At 42.9% G+C, this 25,230-nt stretch overlaps 2 protein-coding genes across 7 annotated transcripts in view; one reads left to right on the plus strand and one right to left on the minus strand.

Moving 5' to 3' along the window:
* eipr1 (EARP complex and GARP complex interacting protein 1) overlaps positions 1-25,230 on the minus strand; it is a 109,410-nt gene that overhangs the window by 60,237 nt on the left and 23,943 nt on the right. Inside the window, exons 1-2 of one of the 2 annotated variants that reach the window (XM_069886198.1) lie at positions 22,012-22,856; positions 12,038-12,170 (exon numbers count right to left, since the gene is read on the minus strand). In XM_069886198.1, coding sequence (XP_069742299.1) covers positions 12,038-12,170; positions 22,012-22,053 — 175 coding nt within the window. In that variant the 5' untranslated portion in view covers positions 22,054-22,856. Of the gene's footprint in view, positions 1-12,037; positions 12,171-22,011; positions 22,857-25,230 lie in introns of those variants that run through there. The other variant, XM_069886197.1, reaches the window with a different exon arrangement.
* trappc12 (trafficking protein particle complex subunit 12) overlaps positions 23,177-25,230 on the plus strand; it is a 99,628-nt gene continuing 97,574 nt past the window's right edge. For 3 of the 5 annotated variants that reach the window (XR_011340359.1, XM_069886194.1, XM_069886196.1), the window contains exon 1: positions 23,177-23,394. Coding sequence is in view for 4 of the 5 variants with exons in the window: in XM_069886194.1 (XP_069742295.1) it covers positions 23,242-23,394 (153 nt within the window). In the remaining variant the exon portion in view is untranslated. The remainder of the gene's footprint in view (positions 23,395-25,230) is intronic. The other 2 variants (XM_069886195.1, XM_069886190.1) reach the window with 2 other exon arrangements.

The following is a 25,230-nucleotide window of genomic DNA, read 5'->3' on the forward strand; positions in this document are numbered from 1 at the left end:
ACAGCAATATCACTGACTGTTGCCGTGGTGGAAACTAGCTTGTTGACAGCAGTGCATCACAGCTGTCAGAAGTGGTAGGATTACATTTGTAGATTCCTTCTGTGTATTAGCTGAACACAGTTTGGAGGTGCTGCTGCTTGTCCATTGGAGATTGTTAGTTTTGGGCTCGTGTTGTGCGTGCTTGGGGCTCGAGCACGGTGGACTGTTGGATGGAGATATGTAAAATGGCCACCACTGGCACTGCTGACGGCATCGCCACTGAGGCACGATTAAGACCACTGCATAAGACGTCAAATGAATTTAAGGCCAACAACTTAGAAATGGTTGAAAATGTGTCACAAAATAGTGGTAAAGATAAAGAGAATGAAAATGCAAAGGATGTGCAATTCAAACTGGAGAAAGAGTCAAATATTAAGGTAACATCTGACATGCAGGATGAAATACAACCAGGTGACAGTGTGTCAAAGGTTGGAAGCAGGAGCACCAGCAAATGAGGGAAAAGGAGCAGCTGGTGGAGCAGTTACGGAGCCAGGAGGAACAGCTAAGGAGGAAAAAGGTGAAGCTGGAAGCAAACATTGCTGCTACTATGGCCAAAGTGACCGTACTCGGAGCTTCAAAGGGATCCGGTGTTCGAAGTAACTTATGTGAAGTGTCTGATGGTATGCAGTCATATTTTGAGAAAGAACAACAGGAAAGAAAGCACTTAATGTTCCTTTTGCAATTCAGTTACAAGACATGCATACACATGGACAAATCCTTCCAAGGCACGGTGTCACCAATCCACAAACATGAATAATAACAACTGCAGACAGAGCCATCGTTCAAATCCAATCTCTAACCACAGTTCCCTTGACACTCTAGTCAAGCCTCAGAAATACAGGTGAATGTGCACGTGACATCTCCAGCTACATTACCTGCTACAAACAGCAGTGAACAGAGCAATCAATTATTCTTAGTCATGGAAAAGCAAAATGAAATCACCGCATTATTAATTTAGCTACAATCTCTCCCTTCCATGCCCAAGAAGGAGATTCATGTTTTTGATGGTGACCCACTTCAGGACCAAGCATTCATTAAATCCTTTGAACACATAATGAAAGCAAGAACAAAATCCCCAGAGATTGTCTATTATCTGGAACAGTACACATGGACAGCCAAGGGAACTTGTAAGGAGTTGCCTACATATGGCCTCGGACAGAGGTTTCAGGAAGGTTAAGTCTTTACTACAGGAGCATTTTGGCATCGAGTATAAAATTGCTACAGCTTATGTGGAGAAAGCTCTTTCATGGTCATCAATAAAATCAGATGACACAAAAACACTACATGCATGCACACCCTTTGTAAGAGGATGCTGAAATGCCATGGAAGATATCAACTACATGCATGAGCTTTTTTTTTGAATATTTGTTTCCATACATGTATTAATATCAAGATACAAGAAATAATAGTCATATAACCATATCAAATCCATTATACATGATGTATTATATAACACCCAGAAACCCCACTAACCCCCTCCCCCAAATAACCCGCCAAAAGCAGAAAACAAAAAAGGAAGTATGAAAGAAAAAATAAATTATAGTTATAAAGAAGAAAGAAACACACCTGGTTACCAAAGTGTCACTCAATTTTAGCGTTTTCAGTATTATTTATTTATTCCAAGGAGTTAACGAGGTTTTACGAGGTTCAGGGAAAACCTTTTATAAATTTATACTTAAAATATGTAAAAATGGGCACCAAATTTTCAAAAAAGTATCATATATATTTCTTAAATTATATGTAATCTTCTCAAGAGGTACACAGCTATCTATTTTCACATGCCATCTTTCCATACCTAAATGTGAATCTGATTTCCACATCACAGCTATACATTTTCTTGCAACTGCTAATGCAATTTTCACAAATTCCTTTTGATAAATATTCAATTACAATTTTAGGCTTATCACTGAAATATTACCCAGAAGAAACATTGGATCTTGTGGAAATTAAATCCCTGTAACTTGTTCCAAAAATGTTCCTAATTCTATCCAAAATGGTCTCAATTTTGAACATAACCATGTTTCTTTCTTTCTTTGGCTTGGCTTTGTGGAGGGGTAATGCCCACGTCAGCTGCAGGCTCGTTTGTGGCTGACAAGTCCGATGCGGGACAGGCAGACACGGTTGCAAGGGAAAATTGGTGGGTTGGGTGTTGGGTTTTTCCTCCTTTGTCATTTGACAGTGAGATGGGCTCTGCGGTCTTCTCCAAAGGAGGTTGCTGCCCGCCGAACTGTGAGGCGCCAAGATGCACGGTTTGAGGCGATATCAGCCCACTGGCGGTGGTCAATGTGGCAGGCACCAAGAGCTTTCTTTCGGCAGTCCTTGTACCTCTTCTTTGGTGCACCTCTGTCTCGGTGGCCAGTGGAGAGCTCGCCATATAACACGGTCTTGGGAAGGCGACGGTCCTCCATTCTGGAGACGTGACCTACCCAGCGCAGTTTGATCTTCAGCAGCGTGGATTCGATGCTGTCGGCCTCTGCCATCTCGAGTACTTCGAATTTGGAGATGAAGTCGCTCCAATGAATGTTGAGGATGGAGTGGAGACCACGCTGGTGGAAGCGTTCTAGGAGCCGTAGGTGATTCCGGTAAAGGACCCATGATTCGGAGCCGAACAGGAGTGTACTCATTCCTGTTCGACATAACCATGTAGAATGCAAAAAAAGTACTAATCTCTCGACTACATGTAAAACATTTTTTCTGAGAGATCTAACTTCAATCTATTTAATTTTTGTGGGGTAAGATATAGTTGATGTTGAAAGTTATACTGAACCAATCTGTATCTAACATTTATTGTATTTTACTCCCTAATATTGATATTTAGATCTGTTTCCCATTTCTGTCTAAATTTATGAATTCCCTGCTTTTGAGTTCCCTTTTGCAAAAATATATACATGGCTGAAATAAATTTCTTAAAAGATCTATTACAAATCAAAGTTTCTATTTCACCCCTTTTAGGTAATAAAATTGTTGGACCCAATTTGTAACGATGCTTTATTTGATAATAACAGAATATAGTATTATTTTGTATTCCATATTTATTTTTAAATTGATCAAATGACATTAAATTTATTACAATCTTCTATGTTTCTGATTCCCTTGGAGAACCAAATATTCAAAAGTCAATTATTCATTATAAACGGGATAAGTCTATTTTGATTCAAAGGCGTTTTGGATAACATAAGATTCCTTATTCCCATGTCAGTATTTAACCTTATTCCATATATTAACCAAATACTTCAACAGTGGAGTTTCTCTTTCTCCAGATATTAATCTCAATTCCCATTTGGAAACAAAATCTTCTGATGACTTCTCTCCTATCTTTTCCATCTTAATCCATGCTGGCTTCTCTCCTCCTTAAAAAAGGAAGAGAAAATCTCATTTGTGTTGGTTTATAATAATTCTTAAAATTTGGAAGTTGTAGACCTCCAAATTCAAATTTTCATGTTAATTTTTCAAACAAAACCCTCGACATTTGCCCTTCCAAAGAAATTTTCTTAGATATTTACTGCACTACTTCGATTATCCAAAATGATCAGGACCAAGTACATTTTGGATAAACATTTTTTTCCCCCCTCAGAGAACCGGTAAATTTTTTAAAACAGCCCAGTAGTAACAGCAAACCAATTGTAACAGTGTTTATATAACACAAACAACAAGGTAAAGCTTTTAAAGCATTAAAATAAAGCTTAATTCTCATCAAAAAAAATGCTGGCCACTGCCGATCACTGACATTTCCCCCATCGAGGCTCCGCTCATGTCGGGATCCCAAGGATCCCACTGCTGCTGGGGGCCCGAGGTCCGCTACTGGAGCCACTGGGAGCCCAACGTCCCCGTTCACATTGGCTCCGACAAAATTTTGGATAAATGAGGATTGCAGATAACCTCATTTATCCAAATTTTTTTTAATATTAACTGAGGAATTTGATGAATCTGATTTTGGACAATGGGAGTAGTACTGTATTTAATATCTGAACATTTTTCTGTGGCAAGGATATAGGCAATGTTTGAGAAAGGTATTGTACTCTGAGAAATATATTAATTTTAATACAACTAACTCCTCCCAGTAAAGTTATTGGCAATTCCATCCATTTATTTTAGTCTTCATCAATTTTCTTAAGTAAAGGGGTATAATTCAATTTATACATGCATGAGCTTTACATGCCTGCAAATATGCTAGTCATCATAAGGAAGTTGCCCAACCAGCTGAGGGTTATGTGGAGAACTGTGGCCCGTGATTTCCAGGCAAAATACAATCAATGAGCTACCTTTAAGGATATGGTGGATTTCCTTGAATGGTAAGTGCAGATTATAACAGATCCAGTATTTGGAGATATCAAAGTCACTCCAACAGTGATCAAAGATGTAAGGAGGTCCAAGTCACAGCCTTATCTAAGAATAAAGGGAAATTTCTTTGCTACCACTGTGACAGCTGCAGGTAAAGGAAATGATTAAGGAACTAAGGAAAAGGAAAGTTTGCCTGCTGTGAAGGTTGTTTGTTCTATGGAGGTGGACATGCTTTGGAGATGTGTCCACAGTTGGAAAGGAGGGCACATAGCTGGAAAATGGAATATGTTTTGGCTGTCTGTGTAAAGGGCACAGCAGCAAAACTGCAGGAAGAGACTCAACAACAACATATGAGGTTTAAAGTATCCTTGGTGAATATGCAGCATTTTGAAAGAAGGAAATGGAAAAGGAACAAGATGAAAGAAAGGAAGCAGCTGTAAACAGTGCTGTATCTCTGTGAAAATAACTGCAAACTCACAATAGTACCTATACAAATCAATGCAGGAAGGGGCAAGCAACAGTGCATACTTATGCATTTACTTTTCATATAATATTTTATTTAAAATTTTTATCCATACATGTGATAATAGAAAATACAAAATAATCATGATGGTTTAAAACCCCCAAAGCCATAACCCCCTCCCCCCAAGTAAAGCATCCTCAAATAAAGAAAGAAAAGAAATAATGATAGAAAGAAACAAGAAAAGAAATAAAGATAAAGAAAGAAAACCAGATTCCCAAGAAGACACAACCCACCACTTGGTTCTAACCATTTACATTTATTTTAGTTCTCCAAGGAGGTTAATCAGGTTCTTGAAGTTTAGGACTGCCTAAAGAAATCTCTTGGTGCCTGCCACATTGACCACCGCCAGTGGGCTGATATCGCCTCAAACCGTGCATCTTGGCGCCTCACAGTTTGGCGGGCAGCAACCTCCTTTGAAGAAGACCGCAGAGCCCGCCTCACTGACAAAAGGCAAAGGAGGAAAAACCCAACACCCAACCCCAACCAACCAATTTTCCCTTGCAACCGTGTCTGCCTGTCCCGCATTGGACTTGTCAGCCACCAACAAGCCTGCAGCGGACGTGGACATTACCCCTCCATAAATCTTCGTCCACGAAGCCAAGCCAAAGGAGTTCTCCAAGGAGGTTAACGAGGTTCTTGAAGTTTAGGGAAAATATCTATAAATTAATTCCTGCAATTTGTAAATGCGGGTGTCAAATTTTCAAAACTACTTCATACTTATTTCTTAAATTATAAGCAATCTTCTCAAGGGGAATAGAACAATGCATTTCTGTGTTCCATCACTCCCTACCACAATTACGTTACTGCTATACATTTTCTTGCTATTGCTAATGCAATCTTTACAAATTCCTTTTGATATATAGATAATTTCAATTACGATCTTATCACTACAATATTACCTACTAAAAACACCAATGATTTTATGGAAATGGAGTTCCTTAACCTATTTTTAAACAGTTCCCATTGATCCAAAATGGTCTCACTTTAGGGCAGGACCAAGTAGAGTGTAAAAAGGTACCTATCTCCCAGCTACATCTAAAACATTGATCTGATACATCTGACTTCAATCTATTTAATTTCTGCAGTGTAAGGTATAATAGGATGTCCATTATCACCAGCTTTATTTATTCTAGCAATAGAACTATTGCAGAATTGATCTGATCTGACCCTTATAATAAAGGACTTAAAGTTAATCGAGAGGAATTTAAAGTTAATCAAGAGGAATATAAAATTTATTTATTTGCTGACGATGTTTTGGTTTATTTGACAGAGCTAGCAGGTTTGATACGCAAATTAGATTTTAGATTGGAGGAAGACGGGAAAGTGTCAGGCTATAAAATAAGTTGGGGCAAAAGTGAAATTATGCCTCTCACGAGATGGGCTTATACTCAATGCCAAAGAAACACCCAATTTAAATGGCTGGCGAATGGAATAAAATATTTTGGGATATGGGTTGATAATAATTTAAATAATTTATATAAATTGAATTATTCACCTTAACTTAAGAAAATTGGAGAAGGTTTGATTGGATGGTGTTGCCAATAACATTATTGGGCAGAGTTAACTCTGTTCAAATGAATATATTCCCTAGAGTACAGATTCGTTTTCAAATATTTCCAATACTATTACTGCAAAAGTTTTTTCATGAATTAAAATATACGAAAGATTATCTGGAAGGTAAGATGTTGCTGATTCCTTTATGTAAATTAACATGGAAATTTGAATTAGGAGGCCGACAGCTTCCAAGTTAAAAAAAATTATTGTAGGCAGCTCAAAAGAATTGTTGCTTCATTTTTTTAAAGAGAGCCAGAAGTCAGCATGGATTAAAATAGAAATCGATAAAAATAGGAGAGAGAATACCAGAAGACTTTATATATAAAGGGGAATCAAAATTAATATCAGGTGAGAGGGGAACCCCTTTGTTAAAACATTTGATTAATGTCTGGAATTGGAAAGAGGGGGATTGTCTTATCTAAAATGCCTCGGACTCAAAATCAACTTATTCCATTTACAATGGATAGTCAATTTTAAATATTTGGTCCCGTAAAGGAATTAGATATATAGAAGACTGATATGACGCAGAAAATTTAATGTCATTTGAACAATTAAAAAATAATTATGTGATACAAAATAATACACTTTTTTGTTATTGTCAACTAAGGGCATATTTAAGAGATAAATTGAGTGCAACAATGGCATTTCTGAAATGTAGTGACGTGGAAATGATGATTTGTAATAGGCATATAGAGATATACAGGTATGTGTATTCTATTGCAAAAGGGAACTCCTAAGCAGGTCCATAGGTCCAGGCAGATATGGGAGGCAGATTTAAATATTAATCTTGATGAACAAAATTGGTCAGAGTTATGCCGAGATAGTATGACAAATGTTAGATATACTGTTTATTTTGGCATATAGTCGACCGACGTACAAATCAACCCCCACTTCTAAGCCTAATTTTAAAGGTTTTATGGTATATCCGCTTATAAGTGAACCCCCATTTTTCGGGTTGTCCAGGCCTCCCCAGGAACAAACCAAAATATTTTAAAACACCCAAATCACAAGTAACAAAGCTGTAAATTAACTAAGTTTTTTAAAAAAACCTCGGCCTACTAGACAGCAATGACGATGGCCCATGGAGCTGGAGCAGCAACATCATGCTCCAAGTGTGAGCAGAAACCTCGGCCTACCAGGCAGCAGCAGTGACAGCCCATGGATCTGGAGCACCGACATTGTGCTCCTGGCTAAAGCAGGAACCTCAGCAGAGTGGCAACGGCGACCTCATGGTCCCAGGTAGCAGTAGTTATGGTAGGGCCCAGTGGTGTGAAATTGTTGGGGAGCGGCAGTGCCATCAGTGGGGAGGTGCTTCCATCATTGACTTATATGCCAAATTGACGTCAATCTGGTTTTTTTTTGGTGAATTTAAGGTCTCAAAAGAAATTTTTAGGGATTCATGATTCATCTTATACACTGAAATAGAACCTCATATTAAAGCATTTAAAGTTAATCAAGAGGAATTTAAAGTTAATCAAGAGGAATATAAAATTTATTTATTTGCTGACGATGTTTTGGTTTATTTGACAGAGCTAGCAGGTTTGATACATAAATTAGATTTTAGATTGGAGGAATACAGGAAAGTGTCAAGCTATAAAATAAGTTCAATATAATTTTCTACTTATGCATTTCTTGACCCAAGTTGCACTGCATCATTTTGCACAGTGGGACTAATGAATGAGCTTAATCCTCAGGGAAGAAGGTCAAATATTCTACTGAGAACTATAGGTCACGGGAAGGTCATCGAAACCAGAATTGTTTCAGGCTTAGAGGTCGCTGGACTGGACAGCAGCGATTTTTGTGATCTCCCAGGGATATACACTCAGAAGGCTATGAAGGAAACATCCCACATCAAAAAGATATCAATCGGTGGTCTCATCTGATGAATGTTCATCTATCTGAAATTAGCTCTGAGATAGAATTGCTTATTGGCTCAGATGTACCAAAGGCTCTGGATCCACTAGATGTAATACAGAGTGTGGAAATGGACCTTATGCTGTCAAAATCATCCTTGGTTGGACGATTAATGGATTATTAGAAGGAAAATAAATTATTATGTTCAGGAGCAACGAGTGTCAATGGGATATCAGTTGTGAAACGTGATGAGATGTGGGAATAGCAGTTCAGGACTGACTTTCCCGGGTGCTTCAGTGACGACCAAGAACCTTCAAGTCTTGGATTTAGTCTCAAAATTTGCCAAGCTCGTTGATGGCCATTATTGTATTGGATTACCTTTAAAAGGAAGAGAAATATGCATGTCTGACAATAGAAGTGTTGCTGAACAACGTACAGTCAATCTCAAGAGGGATTCTCCCTTCCATTCGGACGACACCAACTTCATGACATGACACAAAGGTCATACCGATAAAGTACCAGATGGTGTCTTGGAACGTGGTGAAAGCAGAAAATTATATCTACCACACCATGGGGTTTTGTATCCATAAAAGAAAACAAAACTGAGTGGTGTCTGACTGAAAATTTGGGGAGTTTCATTAAATTCTCAGCTCTTATAATGGCCAGATCTGATCAGTACATTGATAGGAGTCTTGGTTAGATTCCACAGAGAACCCGTTGTCATCACTCCAGACATTGAAGCAATGTTCCACCAGGTAAAAGTACAAAATAAAGAGAATGACCTGTTAAGGTTCCTCTGGTGGCCTGATGGAGACTACAGTCAGAACATGGTGTAATACAGAATGACAGGGCATCTATTTGGAGCAAATTCATCTCCAAGCTGTGCGAATTTTGCCCTTAGGAAGTATGCTGAGGCAATATGAAACAGTTTAGCTCTCAAGCTGCATGCACCATCATGAACAACTTCTATGTGGATGACTGCCTCACTTCAGCAGCCTCAGAAGAAGCTGTTATAGCTCTTTATCATGAGTTATGAGCGATTTGGTTTAAGGGAGGTTTTCTCTTTATCGAGTGCATAAGTAACCGTTATCATGTGTTGGTTGCCAGACCCGAAACAGGGAGTGAAAAAGAAATGAAGAATCTGGAATTGGACTACGACAACCTTTCTGTGGAGAGGATATTAGGTGTACAATGGTGTGTTCAGTCTGATGTTTTTAGGTTCAAAATCCTCTTAAAAGACTGACCCCCTCACAAGAAGGGGGATTCTTTCAACAGTAAGTTTGATGTATGATCCCCCAGAAATATTGGCACCAGTTGTCCTGACTGCCAAGATGACCTGCACGATTTGTGTAGGAAAAGGATTGGTTGGGAAGATTCGATACCAGACTCCATTGTACAGAAATGGTTGTGTTCGATTCAGGATCTTCATAAGTTGTAAGACTTCCAGGGTGACAGATCCTTCAAACCCACAAACTTTGGAACAGTGACGTCTGCTCAAATGCATCATTTTGCTGATGTGTGTGAGGACAGTTATGGACCTGTTAGTTACTGGTTACTGCATAATATCCATGGTCGGGCATATTGTAGGTTTGTGATGGGAAAAGCAAGAGTGGGTCTATTGAAGTCAACCACAATCCTTTGAATGGAGTTGCCTGCTGCCACCATGGGGAGCAGAATGGACACAGTATGGAGTAAAGCGATGCAGATGGAACTAGCAGACTCCATATTTTGGACCCTTAGCACCTCTGTGCTCAAATACATGAACAATAAGACCACAAGGTTCTGAACTTTCGAGGCCAATGGAGTTGCAGAAATTTACAAAGCTTCACATGCACTACAGTGGAGATATGTTAATACAGTTAACAATCCAGCAGACATGGTTTCCTGAGGTTTGAAAGTCAAATAATTATTGAAGAAAGAAATATGGGTGTCTAGGCCTTGGTTTCTTCTTCAGCCTCAGGAAGAGTGGCCTAAGATGTGGGGCCCATTCATAGAATACTATCATGGTTGGCAGATTTAAGTAACTTGGATGCTCTGGCGATTCTCTGTCTGGTTTCTGATTGCTTTTTAATCCATATATTTACTTTTTTTTCTACAGGTAACCTTGATTAGAGCAAAGGGGTAGATTAGATTTAATTTTAGTTTTTTTGTTTCCTTTTCTTCTTTTTATTCCTTTCCTTCGATTAATTGATTATACATGGGTTTAATTGTTATATCATCAAATGAGACAATATTACATTTATATTAATTTGTGATACATATATATAGTGCATGCTTTTTGTTATATTGGTAGACTTTGTAAGACTATGTTAAACTCAATAAAAATACTTTAAAAAGATAAAGGAAAAGTGGCCTTAAAATCCTGATGGATTGGAAGAAATCTCACCAAAAGCCTCTGAAATCAAGAACTTAACTGTAAATGCTGCTCAGATAACATCTGAAGAAGTGGATCTAGTAACCCGCTTAATCAATTACTTCTCATCCTGGACTCATTTGAAAAAGGCAGCAGCATGGATGCTCAGACTTAAAGGACTACTTCTGTATTGTAGTCAAGAATCAAGCAAGTGGTGTTCTTGCTCAACTTCATGCAGATATCATGCATCAGAAAGATCTGCCTCAAAAGGAGACAGGAAACTTTGAGATTCTGAACATAGTGGCCTCAAATTTGACCTCACCAATAGCTTGTGCAACTACACCACAACATCCCAACTCCTATATTCATATATTCACTGATTTATGAAGGCCAATGTGCCAAAATCTCTCCTTGTGACTCTATCTACTTGTGATGTTCAGGGAATTATGTATCTGTAAACCCATATCCCTCTAATCTACCACAATCTTCAGTATCCTACCATCGACAGTGTATGTCCTACCATTGTTCTGCAAAAGAAAGCATGAACGAAATAAGATAAGTATCTTACCAAATATTTATCTAACCCCTGTTTTAGATTCTTTCAAATAAATTAGATAGTGATACAGAGTAGTGCTTTTTAACCCAAGGAGAACCCTCCAAATTAAAATTGAGAAAAGAAATTTTTTTTAAAAATCCTGTGACATTATGGATGATGGGAGTCATACGTGATCACAAAATAATTAGTAATTCCACCCTCTCCTCTCCTCTCCTCTTCTCCCAAGCCCCTGATATCTAGAACTGTTTTCAGGTCTCTGATGGTAAAGTGGGTATTTCACCTCTTTAAAATCTGTTTATATAGGGATATGATCCAAAAAGTGTCTGTGCACTATCTGGTAACCAACAAATCCTAGATGAGCTAACCTGGTCAACAGACATATTACACTTTCTAATTTATGATGGGATTGGCCTTGGCTTCCCTTGAACAACTCATAGACTAAATCCAACAAGAGTGTGTATTAGGCTATATCTTTGTCCTAATTTTCTCATAATTAACAATGTTTTGATTTATTTTCTACTGCTAACACCATAAGTGTTTCAAATTAAACATTGTATTTTTTTAAGAATAAAATGTTTTCTGAAAATTAAGTCAGTTAATGAGATGTGATAAATTAACTGCAATTATAAGGTCAGCATACATTTAAAATGTGAATTAAGATGCCTTTGCAAATTAAAGCAAGCTGAGAGAAAAATACAAATATGTATCATGTAAAATACAAAGCCAATGGAAAGCATTGAGAAAAGTTCCTTGATTTAATCATTTAACAAAAGTCTATCAACAAAAAAAATCAAATGTGCAAAATGAACTTTAATGTTTTAAAAAGTAGGCTATTTTATGAACTCCATCAATGGTCAAATCAATTCACTGCACTTACTTTTATTGTAGCAGGTTGCCAGAACACCTTTATCTGCAGGACTTGTACTCATGTGCCATATTTCTCCTACTTGATGCAGAAGGACGTTCTTGTTAATAATGTTATTTTCATCATCAAAATCTATGATGTGAATCTAAAAACATAATAATCCACATTGATAAATTAGTAATGATAAACTGCTGCAAGGCTTTTTATTAAAAGCTCAAATTTAAGGCACAAAATTTAATCAATGGCATGCTTGGAGTGCCAGAAAGGTTTTGGAAGAGTCAAACAAAAAGTGCAAATTCATGAGATGGTGTTTTGAAGGTAGAAATCGGTCATCCATTCAAGGGTAATTTAATCAAAATACATTAAACTACAGGACTCTTCATGAGTTGATACTGTCATTTTGCATCAAACAATTTCATCTCAGAAATACAGAAACACTAATAAGAACTGCTCTGCTTATTTTTAAAAGAAATCTTTACTTGTCAATGGTTCCTCTCCAGTGTCTTCTCTTCCTAAAGATCTTGATTTACTGGTAGGATCCATTTCTACAGGTAGAGATTGCCTTTGCAGATACCTCACCCAGTTGCCATTTAAAAAAAAAATCACAATATTGGTGATCACATAATTCAGACCTCGGATGATGCATAAAAATAAATTTTCAGCTGGGACTGATGATAAGCATGCATTAATCTCTCTTTGGCTTGGCTTCGCGGACGAAGATTTATGGAGGGGGTAAAAAGTCCACGTCAGCTGCAGGCTCGTTTGTGGCTGACAAGTCCGATGCGGGACAGGCAGACACGATTGCAGCGGTTGCAGGGGAAAATTGGTGGGTTGGGGTTGGGTGTTGGGTTTTTCCTCCTTTGCCTTTTGTCAGTGAGGTAGGCTCTGCGGTCTTCTTCAAAGGAGGTTGCTGCCCGCCAAACTGTGAGGCGCCAAGATGCACGGTTTGAGGCGATATCAGCCCACTGGCGGTGGTCAATGTGGCAGGCACCAAGAGATTTCTTTAGGCAGTCCTTGTACCTTTTCTTTGGTGCACCTCTGTCACGGTGGCCAGTGGAGAGCTCGCCATATAACACGATCTTGGGAAGGCGATGGTCCTCCATTCTGGAGACGTGACCCATCCAGCGCAGCTGGATCTTCAGCAGCGTGGACTCGATGCTGTCGACCTCTGCCATCTCGAGTACTTCGACGTTAGGGATGTAAGCGCTCCAATGGATGTTGAGGATGGAGCGGAGACAACGCTGGTGGAAGCGTTCTAGGAGCCGTAGGTGGTGCCGGTAGAGGACCCATGATTCGGAGCCGAACAGGAGTGTGGGTATGACAACGGCTCTGTATACGCTTATCTTTGTGAGGTTTTTCAGTTGGTTGTTTTTCCAGACTCTTTTGTGTAGTCTTCCAAAGGCGCTATTTGCCTTGGCGAGTCTGTTGTCTATCTCATTGTCGATCCTTGCATCTGATGAAATGGTGCAGCCGAGATAGGTAAACTGGTTGACCGTTTTGAGTTTTGTGTGCCCGATGGAGATGTGGGGGGGTTGGTAATCATGGTGGGGAGCTGGCTGATGGAGGACCTCAGTTTTCTTCAGGCTGACTTCCAGGCCAAACATTTTGGCAGTTTCCGCAAAGCAGGACGTCAAGCGCTGAAGAGCTGGCTCTGAATGGGCAACTAAAGCGGCATCGTCTGCAAAGAGTAGTTCACGCACAAGTTTCTCTTGTGTCTTGGTGTGAGCTTGCAGGCGCCTCAGATTGAAGAGACTGCCATCCGTGCGGTACCGGATGTAAACAGCGTCTTCATTGTTGGGGTCTTTCATGGCTTGGTTCAGCATCATGCTGAAGAAGATTGAAAAGAGGGTTGGTGCCAGAACACAGCCTTGCTTCACGCCATTGTTAATGGAGAAGGGTTCAGAGAGCTCATTGCTGTATCTGACCCGACCTTGTTGGTTTTCGTGCAGTTGGATAATCATGTTGAGGAACTTTGGGGGACATCCGATGCGCTCTAGTATTTGCCAAAGCCCTTTCCTGCTCACGGTGTCGAAGGCTTTGGTGAGGTCAACAAAGGTGATGTAGAGTCCTTTGTTTTGTTCTCTGCATTTTTCTTGGAGCTGTCTGAGGGCAAAGACCATGTCAGTAGTTCCTCTGTTTGCGCGAAAGCCGCACTGTGATTCTGGGAGAATATTCTCGGCGACACTAGGTATTATTCTATTTAGAAGAATCCTAGCGAAGATTTTGCCTGCAATGGAGAGCAACGTGATTCCCCTGTAGTTTGAGCAGTCTGATTTCTCGCCTTTGTTTTTGTACAGGGTGATGATGGTGGCATCACGAAGATCCTGAGGCAGTTTACCTTGGTCCCAACAAAGCTTGAAAAACTCATGCAGTTTGGCATGCAGAGTTTTGCCGCCAGCCTTCCAGACTTCTGGGGGGATTCCATCCATACCTGCTGCTTTGCCACTTTTCAGTTGTTCGATTGCCTTATATGTCTCATCCAGGGTGGGAACCTCATCCAGCTCTAGCCTTAGGGGCTGTTGAGGGAGCTGGAGCAGGGCGGAATCTTGGACTGAGCGGTTGGCACTGAAAAGAGATTGGAAGTGTTCTGACCATCGGTTGAGGATGGAGATCTTGTCGCTGAGGAGGACTTTGCCGTCTGAGCTGCGCAGCGGGCTTTGGGCTTGGGGTGAGGGGCCGTACACAGCCTTTAGAGCCTCGTAGAAACCCCTGAAGTCGCCAATGTCCGCGCTGAGCTGGGTTCGTTTGGCGAGGCTAGTCCACCACTCATTTTGGATCTCCCGGAGTTTGTGCTGAAGATGGCTGCATGCGCGACGGAAGGCTTGTTTCTTCTCTGGACAGGACGGCTTTGTAAGGTGAGCCTGGTGGGCAGCTCGCTTCTTTGCCAGCAGCTCCTGGATTTCCTGGCTGTTTTCGTCAAACCAGTCCTTGTTTTTCCTGGAGGAGAAGCCCAGTACCTCTTCAGTGGATTGCAGTATGGTAGTCTTCAACTGATCCCAGAGGGTTTCAGGGGACGGGTCCGTGAGGAGGATTGCATCGTCGAGCTTTGCTTTGAGGTTTGCCTGGAAGTTTCTTCTCGCTTCGTCTGACTGCAGGTTTCCAACATTGAACCTCTTTCTGGGGGCTTTATTGTTCCTGGGCTTTGGTTTGAAGTGAAGGTTGAGCTTGCAGCGAACCAGCCGGTGGTCACCCTGGTGTGGAGCACATCTCGTTTGTCACTTTCTCGCACCAGGATGTAGTCCAGGAGGTGCCAGTGTTTGGATCGGGGATGCATCCAGGTGGTCTTAAGGCTGTCCCTCTGCTGAAAAAGGGTGTTTGTAATGACAAGCCGCTGTTCTGCGCAGAGCTCCAACAGGAGGCGCCCATTGTCGTTGCACTTGCCGACGCCATGCTTGCCCAGGATTCCTGGCCAGGTTTCTGAGTCTTTGCCGACACGAGCGTTGAAGTCGCCCAGGATGACAACCTTGTCGGCTGTAGGGGTGCGTTGGATGAGGTTGCGCAGGTCGGTGTAGAACTTGTCCTTTTCTGCTGGTTCCGCCTGGAGGGTTGGAGCATAGACACTGATGAGGGTGATGTGACGCTTGTTCTGAAGGGGGAGTCGCATGGACATGATTCGGTCCGAGAGGCCTGTCGGAAGGTTTTCGAGTTTGGAGGCAATGAAGCTCTTGACCATGAAGCCTACACCAGATAGGCGTCGTTCATCCGAAGGCTTGCCAGACCAGTAGAGTGTGTAGCCCGCGCCGCGTTCTTGGAGGCTGCCTACATCTGCCAGGCGGACTTCACTGAGAGCGGCTATGTCGATGTCAAGTCTGAGGAGTTCATGTGCAATGAGGGCAGACCGACGTTCAGGTCGGTGGCTGTCAGCCTTGTCTAGCATGGTTCTGATGTTCCAGCATGCTAGCTTGAGTTTGTGAGCATCTTTTGAGGGGGAAGGCGTGGAGGGAGAGGACGTGGAGGGGGAGGACGTGGAGGGGGAGGACGTGGAGGGGGAGGACGTGGAGGGGGAGGACGTGGAGGGGGAGGACGTGGAGGGGGAGGACGTGGAGGGGGAGGACGTGGAGGGGGAGGACGTGGAGGGGGAGGACGTGGAGGGGGAGGACGTGGAGGGGGAGGACGTGGAGGGGGAGGACGTGGAGGGGGAGGACGTGGAGGGGGAGGACGTGGAGGGGGAGGACGTGGAGGGGGAGGACGTGGAGGGGGAGGACGTGGAGGGGGAGGTCGTGGATCTGTCCTCGGGCCTGCGCAAAGGAGCTTTTAGGTGGAGTGCAGTGCGCGCAGTACTGGCCCCACCCTTTACACCCATGGTTCGTGTGCCGTGGCCAAGCAAGCTGGGACGTGGCAGCGAGGTCCTTGGGTCGTAGGTTTTATATCGGAGTGGCCTTCTCCTATGCAGGTTTCTTACCCGAGCTGGAGGGGCCTGCCTCCCCTCCTAGGACGGTCCATACTGCCCGGACCGGGGCCGAGGCCGCCGCAGCTCACCCTGTGCCTGGACCGGGGCCGCCGCCTCCCACTCTCTGCCCGGATCGGGGCCTCCCCCTGCCCCACTCGACCGAGGCCGGGGCCGCCGTCTCCCCCTTGCTCCTGCCCGGATCGAGGCCGCCGCCGTCTACCCTTCGCCCGGACCGGGGCCGGGGCCTCCCCCTGCCCCACTTGACCGAGGCCGGGGCCGCCGTCTCCCCCTTGCTCCTGCCCGGATCGAGGCCGCCGCCGTCTACCCTTCGCCCGGACCAGGGCCGGGGCCGCTGCTGCTCTCCCTGTGCCTGGACTGGGGCCGCCACCTCCCACTCCCTGTCCGGACCGGGGCCTCCACCTGTCTCACTCGACCGAGGCCGGGGCCGCCATCTCCCCCTTGCTCCTGCCCGTATCGGGGCCGCCGCCGTCTACCCTTCGCCCGGACCGGGGCCGGGGCCGCTGCTGCTCTCCCTGTGCCTGGACTGGGGCCGCCGCCTCCCACTCCCTGTCCGGACCGGGGCCTCCGCCTGCCTCACTCGACCGAGGCCGGGGCCGCTGTCTCCCCCTTGCTCCTGCCCGTATCGGGGCCGCCGCCGTCTACCCTTCGCCCGGACCGGGGCCGGGGCCGCTTCTGCTCTCCCTGTGCCCGGACTGGGGCCGCCGTCTCCCCTTGCTCCTGCCCGTATCGGGGCCGCCGCGGTCTACCCTTCGCCCGGACCGGGGCCGGGGCCGCTGCTGCTCTCCCTGTGCCCGGACTGGGGCCGCCGTCTCCCCCTTGCTCCTGCCCGTATCGGGGCCGCCGCCGTCTACCCTTCGCCCGGACCGGGGCCGGGGCCGCTGCTGCTCTCCCTGTGCCCGGACTGGGGCCGCCGTCTCCCCCTTGCTCCTGCCCGTATCGGGGCCGCCGCCGTCTACCCTTCGCCCGGAACGGGGCCGGGGCCGCTGCTGCTCTCCCTGTGCCCGGACTGGGGCCGCCGTCTCCCCCTTGCATTAATAAGGCACAAGCAAATTGGTCAACATCCAGTCCTTTGGTATCATGTACATTTGATACCCTCCATGTGCCTCAGCTGGGGTCAGCTAACAGCATGAAGTGCAGATAAAATCCAAGTTAGGTCAATTGCATGTGTCAGACAATGCGATAAATTTATAATCAACAGCAGCACATGAATCCAGCATCATCGTGTTCTATGGCGAGCTCTCCACTGGCCACCATGACAGAGGTGCACCAAAGAAGAGGTACAAGGACTGCCTAAAGAAATCTCTTGGTGCCTGCCACATTGACCACCGCCTGTGGGCTGATATCGCCTCAAACCGTGCATCTTGGCGCCTCACAGTTCGGCGGGCAGCAACCTCCTTTGAAGAACACCGCAGAGCCCACCTCACTGACAAAAGACAAAGGAGGAAAAACCCAACACCCAACCCCAACCAACCAATTTTCCCCTGCAACCATGTCTGCCTGTCCCGCATTGGACTTGTCAGCCACAATCGAGCCTGTAGCTGACGTGGACTTTTACCCCCTCCATAAATCTTCGTCCGCGAAGCCAAGCCAAAGAAGAAAATCACATTACATTTTGGAACCTACAAATTCCATTCATTTGATTTCATAACTTCACAATTACTCATTGTCCTACTTATTAGCAGGTTTGTAATTTTATTCAATAAGAACCCCAAAATATGATGTCATATATGACTGCATATTAATAACAGAAATGTTCCTATAGGAGGAGAGGAATTATTCTAGTTGGATTGCAGTAAATACCCATAAAGGGATTGACTTGATTTTTCTTCCATTTAATTAAAAATCCTTTCTGGCATGGGTACAATATTCCTTTATTTGCTATATCCCGGAAAATGACAAAGGAAAATCACCAATAATATAACTGGACATCAGACTCTTCAACCCATTATGTCCATACCAGCCTTTTTTGCCCATCTACACTAAACCCACTTGACTGCATTAGGAACACCAATTTGTGTTTATCTAACAGCTTCTTAAATGTAGTAATTATATTTGATTTGACCATTTCCTCTGGCAGCACAATCTTGATATCAACTACTGTCAATGTAAAAAGAATCCTATCCTAAGGTTCCCTTTCAAACTATTTCCTCTCACCGATACATCTCTTGTCTTAAATACCCCTACGGTGGAATAAAATGACTCTCTACCCATCAATGCCTCCCAAAATTTCATATACATATGTCAGATCATCTTCAGCCTCCTTCACTTCTGGGAAAACAGCCTAACCAATCTCTCCTCATAAATGAAGTCCTCCAATCCAGGCAGCATCCTTGCGAATTTTCTCTGCACTTTCTCTTGTGCGAGCACACTCTTCCAGAACAGCACACAGTATTCCAAGTGAGGCCCAACTGTGATTAGTATAGTTGGTGTTCATAGTAATACTTAGGATAAGGTAAAGCTATATTTCTTATAAATCTGTCTTAAGTAATGTAGTGGGTTTGGAATAGGGTTACACACGGATCGCAGCATGTTTGAAAAGGCATAATTGCACTCACAGCAAAGTGCCAGTTTAGAGTTGCAGTGTCTAGAAAGACAGAGCTAATGAACCTGAAGTGGATCTCAATTATTTAAGAACAATGGAGTGTTTGCTTTATTAAAAACTGAAGTATCTAAATACTCAATAAGAACTGCTGAAAGAAGCCATCTGCTTTTAAACTAACCGACTTATGTTCTCTTGAACAAGAGAAATGAATCAGAGCCATGTGAGTGATATACTTTCACCTTTGAAACAGAAGTGAAGTAATGTTTCAGAGTCGTGCTGTCTACAAGACAGAGGTATAAAGATCACATGCTTTACAGGAAACTGGGTTTGGCAACTGTTTAAATTTCCAATAACTGATCACGTTTTCTAGGAACTAAGACTGATCTCATTGGTGATGTCATTTATATGAGTTTAAGGCTATATATATCTGAAGATAGAGGGATCTTTAGCCAAAAATCCCAGAAGAAGAAGAAACCAGAAGGAAAGATTGTCAGTATTCTCTGGAGAAGGAGGAGGTGCTATTTTAAGTGGCTTTGAAGTAAGCCAGACCACTTCTGCCTGTCTCTTTTTGTTATTAGAAGGCAGCCTCATCATGGACAAGAGCTCCAGAACTCTTAAGAAGCTAAGAGGGAGTTGAAGAAAAACCAGCATGAGAGTTTAAGAAGAAATCTCTTCTTGGGAAAACAGCTCACCAGATTTGTGAGTTTGAACAGTCTAAGGACTGTTAACAAACACTTCATTACTGTTTTAAGAAACAATTTTTAAAAATTGATGTTTCATAATCACTTCTGAACTACAATTTAATAGATCATCAAGTTCAACAAGACTTTAAAATACTGGGCCTTAAAAATAGCTTTTCAGACTCAAGTTTAAACTGAAATAGTTTTGACTTTAATACTAACACACACACACACACACACACACACAAAGTGGGATTAAGCTTAAAGTTAAATACATTTAGAGTTAAGTGAGAACTGTTATGTGATAAATAGTTTAATAAACACTATCATTTTGAATTTATCACTGTCTAGAAAATCTTCTATTGCTGTTCCTATGTTAGTAATAATGCAGGTTAGTTAGTTCATAAGTAACAGCCTAACAACCAACATCTTGTATTTCATGCCCTAACCTATGAAGACAAGCCTATCATATGCCATCTACACAACTCTTTTCTGCTGTATTACGACTATCAGGAAACTAAGGATTTGGAAGTCTCTCTGTTCACCAACATTCCCAAATGCCATACCAATTGTGAGCAAATCCAACCCTTTCTGACTTTTCAAACTGCATCATTGAGCACTTTCTGAGATTAAGTTTGTTCTGCGAACACTCAGTCCAATTTTCCAACTTGAGACAACCTTACTCACTATCCACAACACCATGAATTTTCATGTTATGGTCCAATTCACTAATTATCCCTCCTACATTCACATCATTGATATACATAACAAATAGCAAAGGTCCAAACCAATCCCACTGGTACACCACTTATCATAAACTTCCAATCAAAATAACTTCCTTCTATCACTCCCCTCTGCCTCCTATCATCAAGCCGATTTTGAATGCAATTAGCCAGCTCACCTTGGATCCTTGTTTTGGAAAGTAGAGATAAACTTGAAATTTAATCAGAAAGTAAACAAAACTTGAAAGAGAAAGTCCATGATAAACCATTTGAGTTATCATCTGATGACTCACCAATGATCATGCCAATAGCCCAATTTGTAAAGCACAGAGGATGGGTCATATCTCAGCTAATACATTTGGTTCTTGCCTCTGAAGAATCAGAGAAGCCTTCAGGGCCAGCAAGTGAAGCAGATATTGGAAACAAACAATCTCAGAGTTGGAAAAATGCAATTAGAAAAATTGAGCTTTGAAATTGAATGGCACGGTTAGTATAGTGGTTAACATAATGCTATTACAATGCCAGCAATCCGGGTTTGAATCTTGCGCTGCCTGTCAAGAGTTTGTTTGTTCTTTGTGTCTGCATGATGAATCGATCACATTGGTGCATTTGAACGGTACAGACTCATGGGCTGGAAGGGAGTGTTGTATCTCTAAATATTAAAATTTTAAAAATTAAATAAAATTAACAAAGAAGAATAAATAAAGGTGTGAAAAACACCGAATGGAATAGTTGGAGTTAATCCCAAGCACTACACATTGTTAGGAACTGCACATAATGAGCAGTATAGACAATGTTTAATTTTAAAACACTAGTTTTATTTCTAACTCTTAAACTACAGTCTTAACTTAGAACAAAAGTAGAAATGAAGAGCATGTTTTAATGATGAGAGATAGAAATGGCACCAGTGTTCCAGATTGAGTAAATAATAAAGAAATCTAAGAATATAATGGTTTTAATCCCAAGAATCATTTCAATTGTACTGGTTCCGTTGAGATTTGTAACTGGAAATATTGTCTTTTCATCTGTTCTCAATTCTTACACAATATGGAAGGACTGCACAATGAAATCCCACCAAAGGCAAGAACACTGGGTTGTCTTGGGGTGTCTGAAACTGAAATTCTTAACATAAACAACTTATCATTCAGGACAACTATAGAAAAAATGGGTTGATAGTAGTGAACTGATGTGCTCTTGTCAAGAGGCTACACAACTTCAATGGGCTGAAAGTCTTCAGTCCACATTCTAACTTTCTCCATAGTTCTGCATGTCAGTGATATTCTCAAACACTGAAAATTCTTTGACATGGGTTAGTTAACTAGCTTCAAATTCTTCAGGGAATGCCCTACCTTTTAAGGAGTGAGGAAATGTGGCATGTCACTAAATGTTTTATCAAACTTCTGCAGGTGCACTGAACCAGAATCAGGTTTATTGCCATGAACATGTCTCACAAAATTTGCTGTTTTGCAATGGCAGTATTGAGCATTAGAAACAAAAGAAATGCTATAAATTACATTTGAAAATAATCAGTACAAAAGGAGATTTTTTAAAAAGTGAGGTAATGTCTGTGGTTCATTGTTCATGGCAGAGAAGAAGAAGCTGATTTTGTAACATTGGATGGGCATCTTTACCTCTGTACCTCTTTCCTGATGGTAGCAGTGAGAAGAGGGCATGGCCTGGTTCCTGAGGGTCCTTGATAATAGAGGCTGCTTTCTTGAGACACTGTGTCTTAAAGATGTGCTTAATGGAGTGAAGACAAATTCCCAGGATGGCGCTGGCTGAACGTTACATCCTTCTATAGCCTTTTTCTGCCCTGTGCATTGGCACCTCCATACGAGACAATGATGCAACCAGTCAGAATGCTTTTCACAGTACACCTGTAGAAATTTGGTGAAATACCAAATCTCCTCAAACTCATATCAAAATATCGCCACTGATGAGCCTTCTTTTTGATTGCAACAACATGATGGCCCCAGATAGATCTTCAGAGATGTTAGTGCCCAAGAATTTGAAGTTCTTTACCCTCTCCACTGCTGACACCTTGTTGAAGATTAGTTTGTGTTCTCTTGGTTTCCCCTTCCTGAACCATACAACCATAGAATGCTATAGCACAGAAACAGGCCCCTTTGGCCCTTCTAGTCTGTGCTGAATCTTTTTTTTTGCCTAGTCCCTCTTACCTGCACCCAGTCCATAGCCCATCCATGTCACTGTCCAAATTCTTCTTAAATGTTAAAATTAAATTTGGAAAGGTTGTGACCAGATTGAAGGAACCTCATCACCATGGTCACAACCATTTCTCACTGCTAAATGAAACCTGTAGTCCACAATAAGTTCTTTTGTTTTTCTAACATTGAGTGCAAGCTTCTTGTTGTGACACCACTCAAACAGCTGATCTATCGTCCTCCTATGTGCTTCCTCATTGCTGTCTGTGATTGTGCTACCAACCGTGGGGTCATTGGCATTATGGTGACAGGTTCAACACAGCCTGTCCAGGAATGCTGAAGACCAGAAGGTAACAAATGGAGCCAGGTCCACCACTGGCTCCAATCTCCCATCCACTGAATCCATCTATGTGAGGTGCTGCTTCAGAAAAGGCAGCCAACATCATAAAGGACCCCCATCACCCTGGTCACAACCTCTTCTCACTGCTAACTGAAACCTGACGACCAGCACGTCTAGTTTCAAGAACAGTTTCTTCCAATACTATAATATTTCAAAGTTATTCTTAATTGTTCTAATTCTAAATTCTTACTGTAATTCTAAATTCTAACTGTAACTGTACAATTCAGTTGAGAGAAGCTTTGAAAGCAGCCACCAAGTTTTTCATTCTCACAACAATTTACTCAACTTAATTGACAAGCATGGAGATGGCGTGGAGGCCCAAGTGCTTAGACATCGACCCCAGCTCACCAACAGCTGCCAAGAAGTGGCGACACTGGCATACAATTTTCATGAACTACATCGACGACTATGGGGACAAGATACTGAAAAAGTACAGAACACTATTATGCTGTGTGAGTTGCAAAGTTTTCCAATACATAGAAGGATGTGAAAATTTTTACAGCTATCTTTAAATTGGACATTTATAAGCGAAGACTCCCAGTGAGGTTTTTGCCAGACATTTAGTGGCTACCAGGTGGCAGAAGCAAGGAGATGATTTCTTCAGGGAGTTGGAAAAGTTAGAGAAACTGTAATTTTTGAGATTATAGTACAGAGCAATGTGGAAATTAGGCAATGCTTGACACATTCATCACTGGCATTGCCTCAACTGCATCTCTTAGAAAACAAAACATGACTTACAGACTGCTTCTAATCAAACTTCTGTATTAGATGTATCCCAACACAATAATGATCAGACTGCTCAAACTACAGGGGAATCACGTTGCTCTCAATTGCAGGCAAAATCTTCGCAAGGATTCTACTAAATAGAATAATACCTAGTGACGCCGAGAATATTCTCCCAGAATCACAGTGCGGCTTTCGCGCAAACAGAGGAACCACTGACATGGTCTTTGCCCTCAGACAGCTCCATGAAAAGTGCAGAGAACAAAACAAAGGACTCTACATCACCTTTGTTGACCTCACCAAAGCCTTCGACACCGTGAGCAGGAAAGGGCTTTGGCAAATACTAGAGCGCATCGGATGTCCCCCAAAGTTCCTCAACATGATTATCCAACTGCACGAAAACCAACAAGGTCGGGTCAGATACAGCAATGAGCTCTCTGAACCCTTCTCCATTAACAATGGCGTGAAGCAAGGCTGTGTTCTGGCACCAACCCTCTTTTCAATCTTCTTCAGCATGATGCTGAACCAAGCCATGAAAGACCCCAACAATGAAGACGCTGTTTACATCCGGTACCGCACGGATGGCAGTCTCTTCAATCTGAGGCGCCTGCAAGCTCACACCAAGACACAAGAGAAACTTGTCCGTGAACTACTCTTTGCAGATGATGCCGCTTTAGTTGCCCATTCAGAGCCAGCTCTTCAGCGCTTGACGTCCTGCTTTGCGGAAACTGCCAAAATGTTTGGCCTGGAAGTCAGCCTGAAGAAAACTGAGGTCCTCCATCAGCCAGCTCCCCACCATGACTACCAGCCCCCCCACATCTCCATCGGGCACACAAAACTCAAAACGGTCAACCAGTTTACCTATCTCGGCTGCACCATTTCATCAGATGCAAGGATCGACAATGAGATAGACAACAGACTCGCCAAGGCAAATAGCGCCTTTGGAAGACTACACAAAAGAGTCTGGAAAAACAACCAACTGAAAAACCTCACAAAGATAAGCGTATACAGAGCCGTTGTCATACCCACACTCCTGTTCGGCTCCGAATCATGGGTCCTCTACCGGCACCACCTACGGCTCCTAGAACGCTTCCACCAGCGTTGTCTCCGCTCCATCCTCAACATCCATTGGAGCGCTTACACCCCTAACGTCGAAGTACTCGAGATGGCAGAGGTCGACAGCATCGAGTCCACGCTGCTGAAGATCCAGCTGCGCTGGATGGGTCACGTCTCCAGAATGGAGGACCATCGCCTTCCCAAGATCGTGTTATATGGCGAGCTCTCCACTGGCCACCGTGACAGAGGTGCACCAAAGAAAAGGTACAAGGACTGCCTAAAGAAATCTCTTGGTGCCTGCCACATTGACCACCGCCAGTGGGCTGATAACGCCTCAAACCGTGCATCTTGGCGCCTCACAGTTTGGCGGGCAGCAACCTCCTTTGAAGAAGACCGCAGAGCCCACCTCACTGACAAAAGGCAAAGGAGGAAAAACCCAACACCCAACCCCAACCAACCAATTTTCCCTTGCAACCGCTGCAATCGTGTCTGCCTGTCCCGCATCGGAC

Source organism: Narcine bancroftii, chromosome 6, assembly GCF_036971445.1.
Source record: "Narcine bancroftii isolate sNarBan1 chromosome 6, sNarBan1.hap1, whole genome shotgun sequence".
NCBI lineage: Eukaryota > Metazoa > Chordata > Chondrichthyes > Torpediniformes > Narcinidae > Narcine > Narcine bancroftii.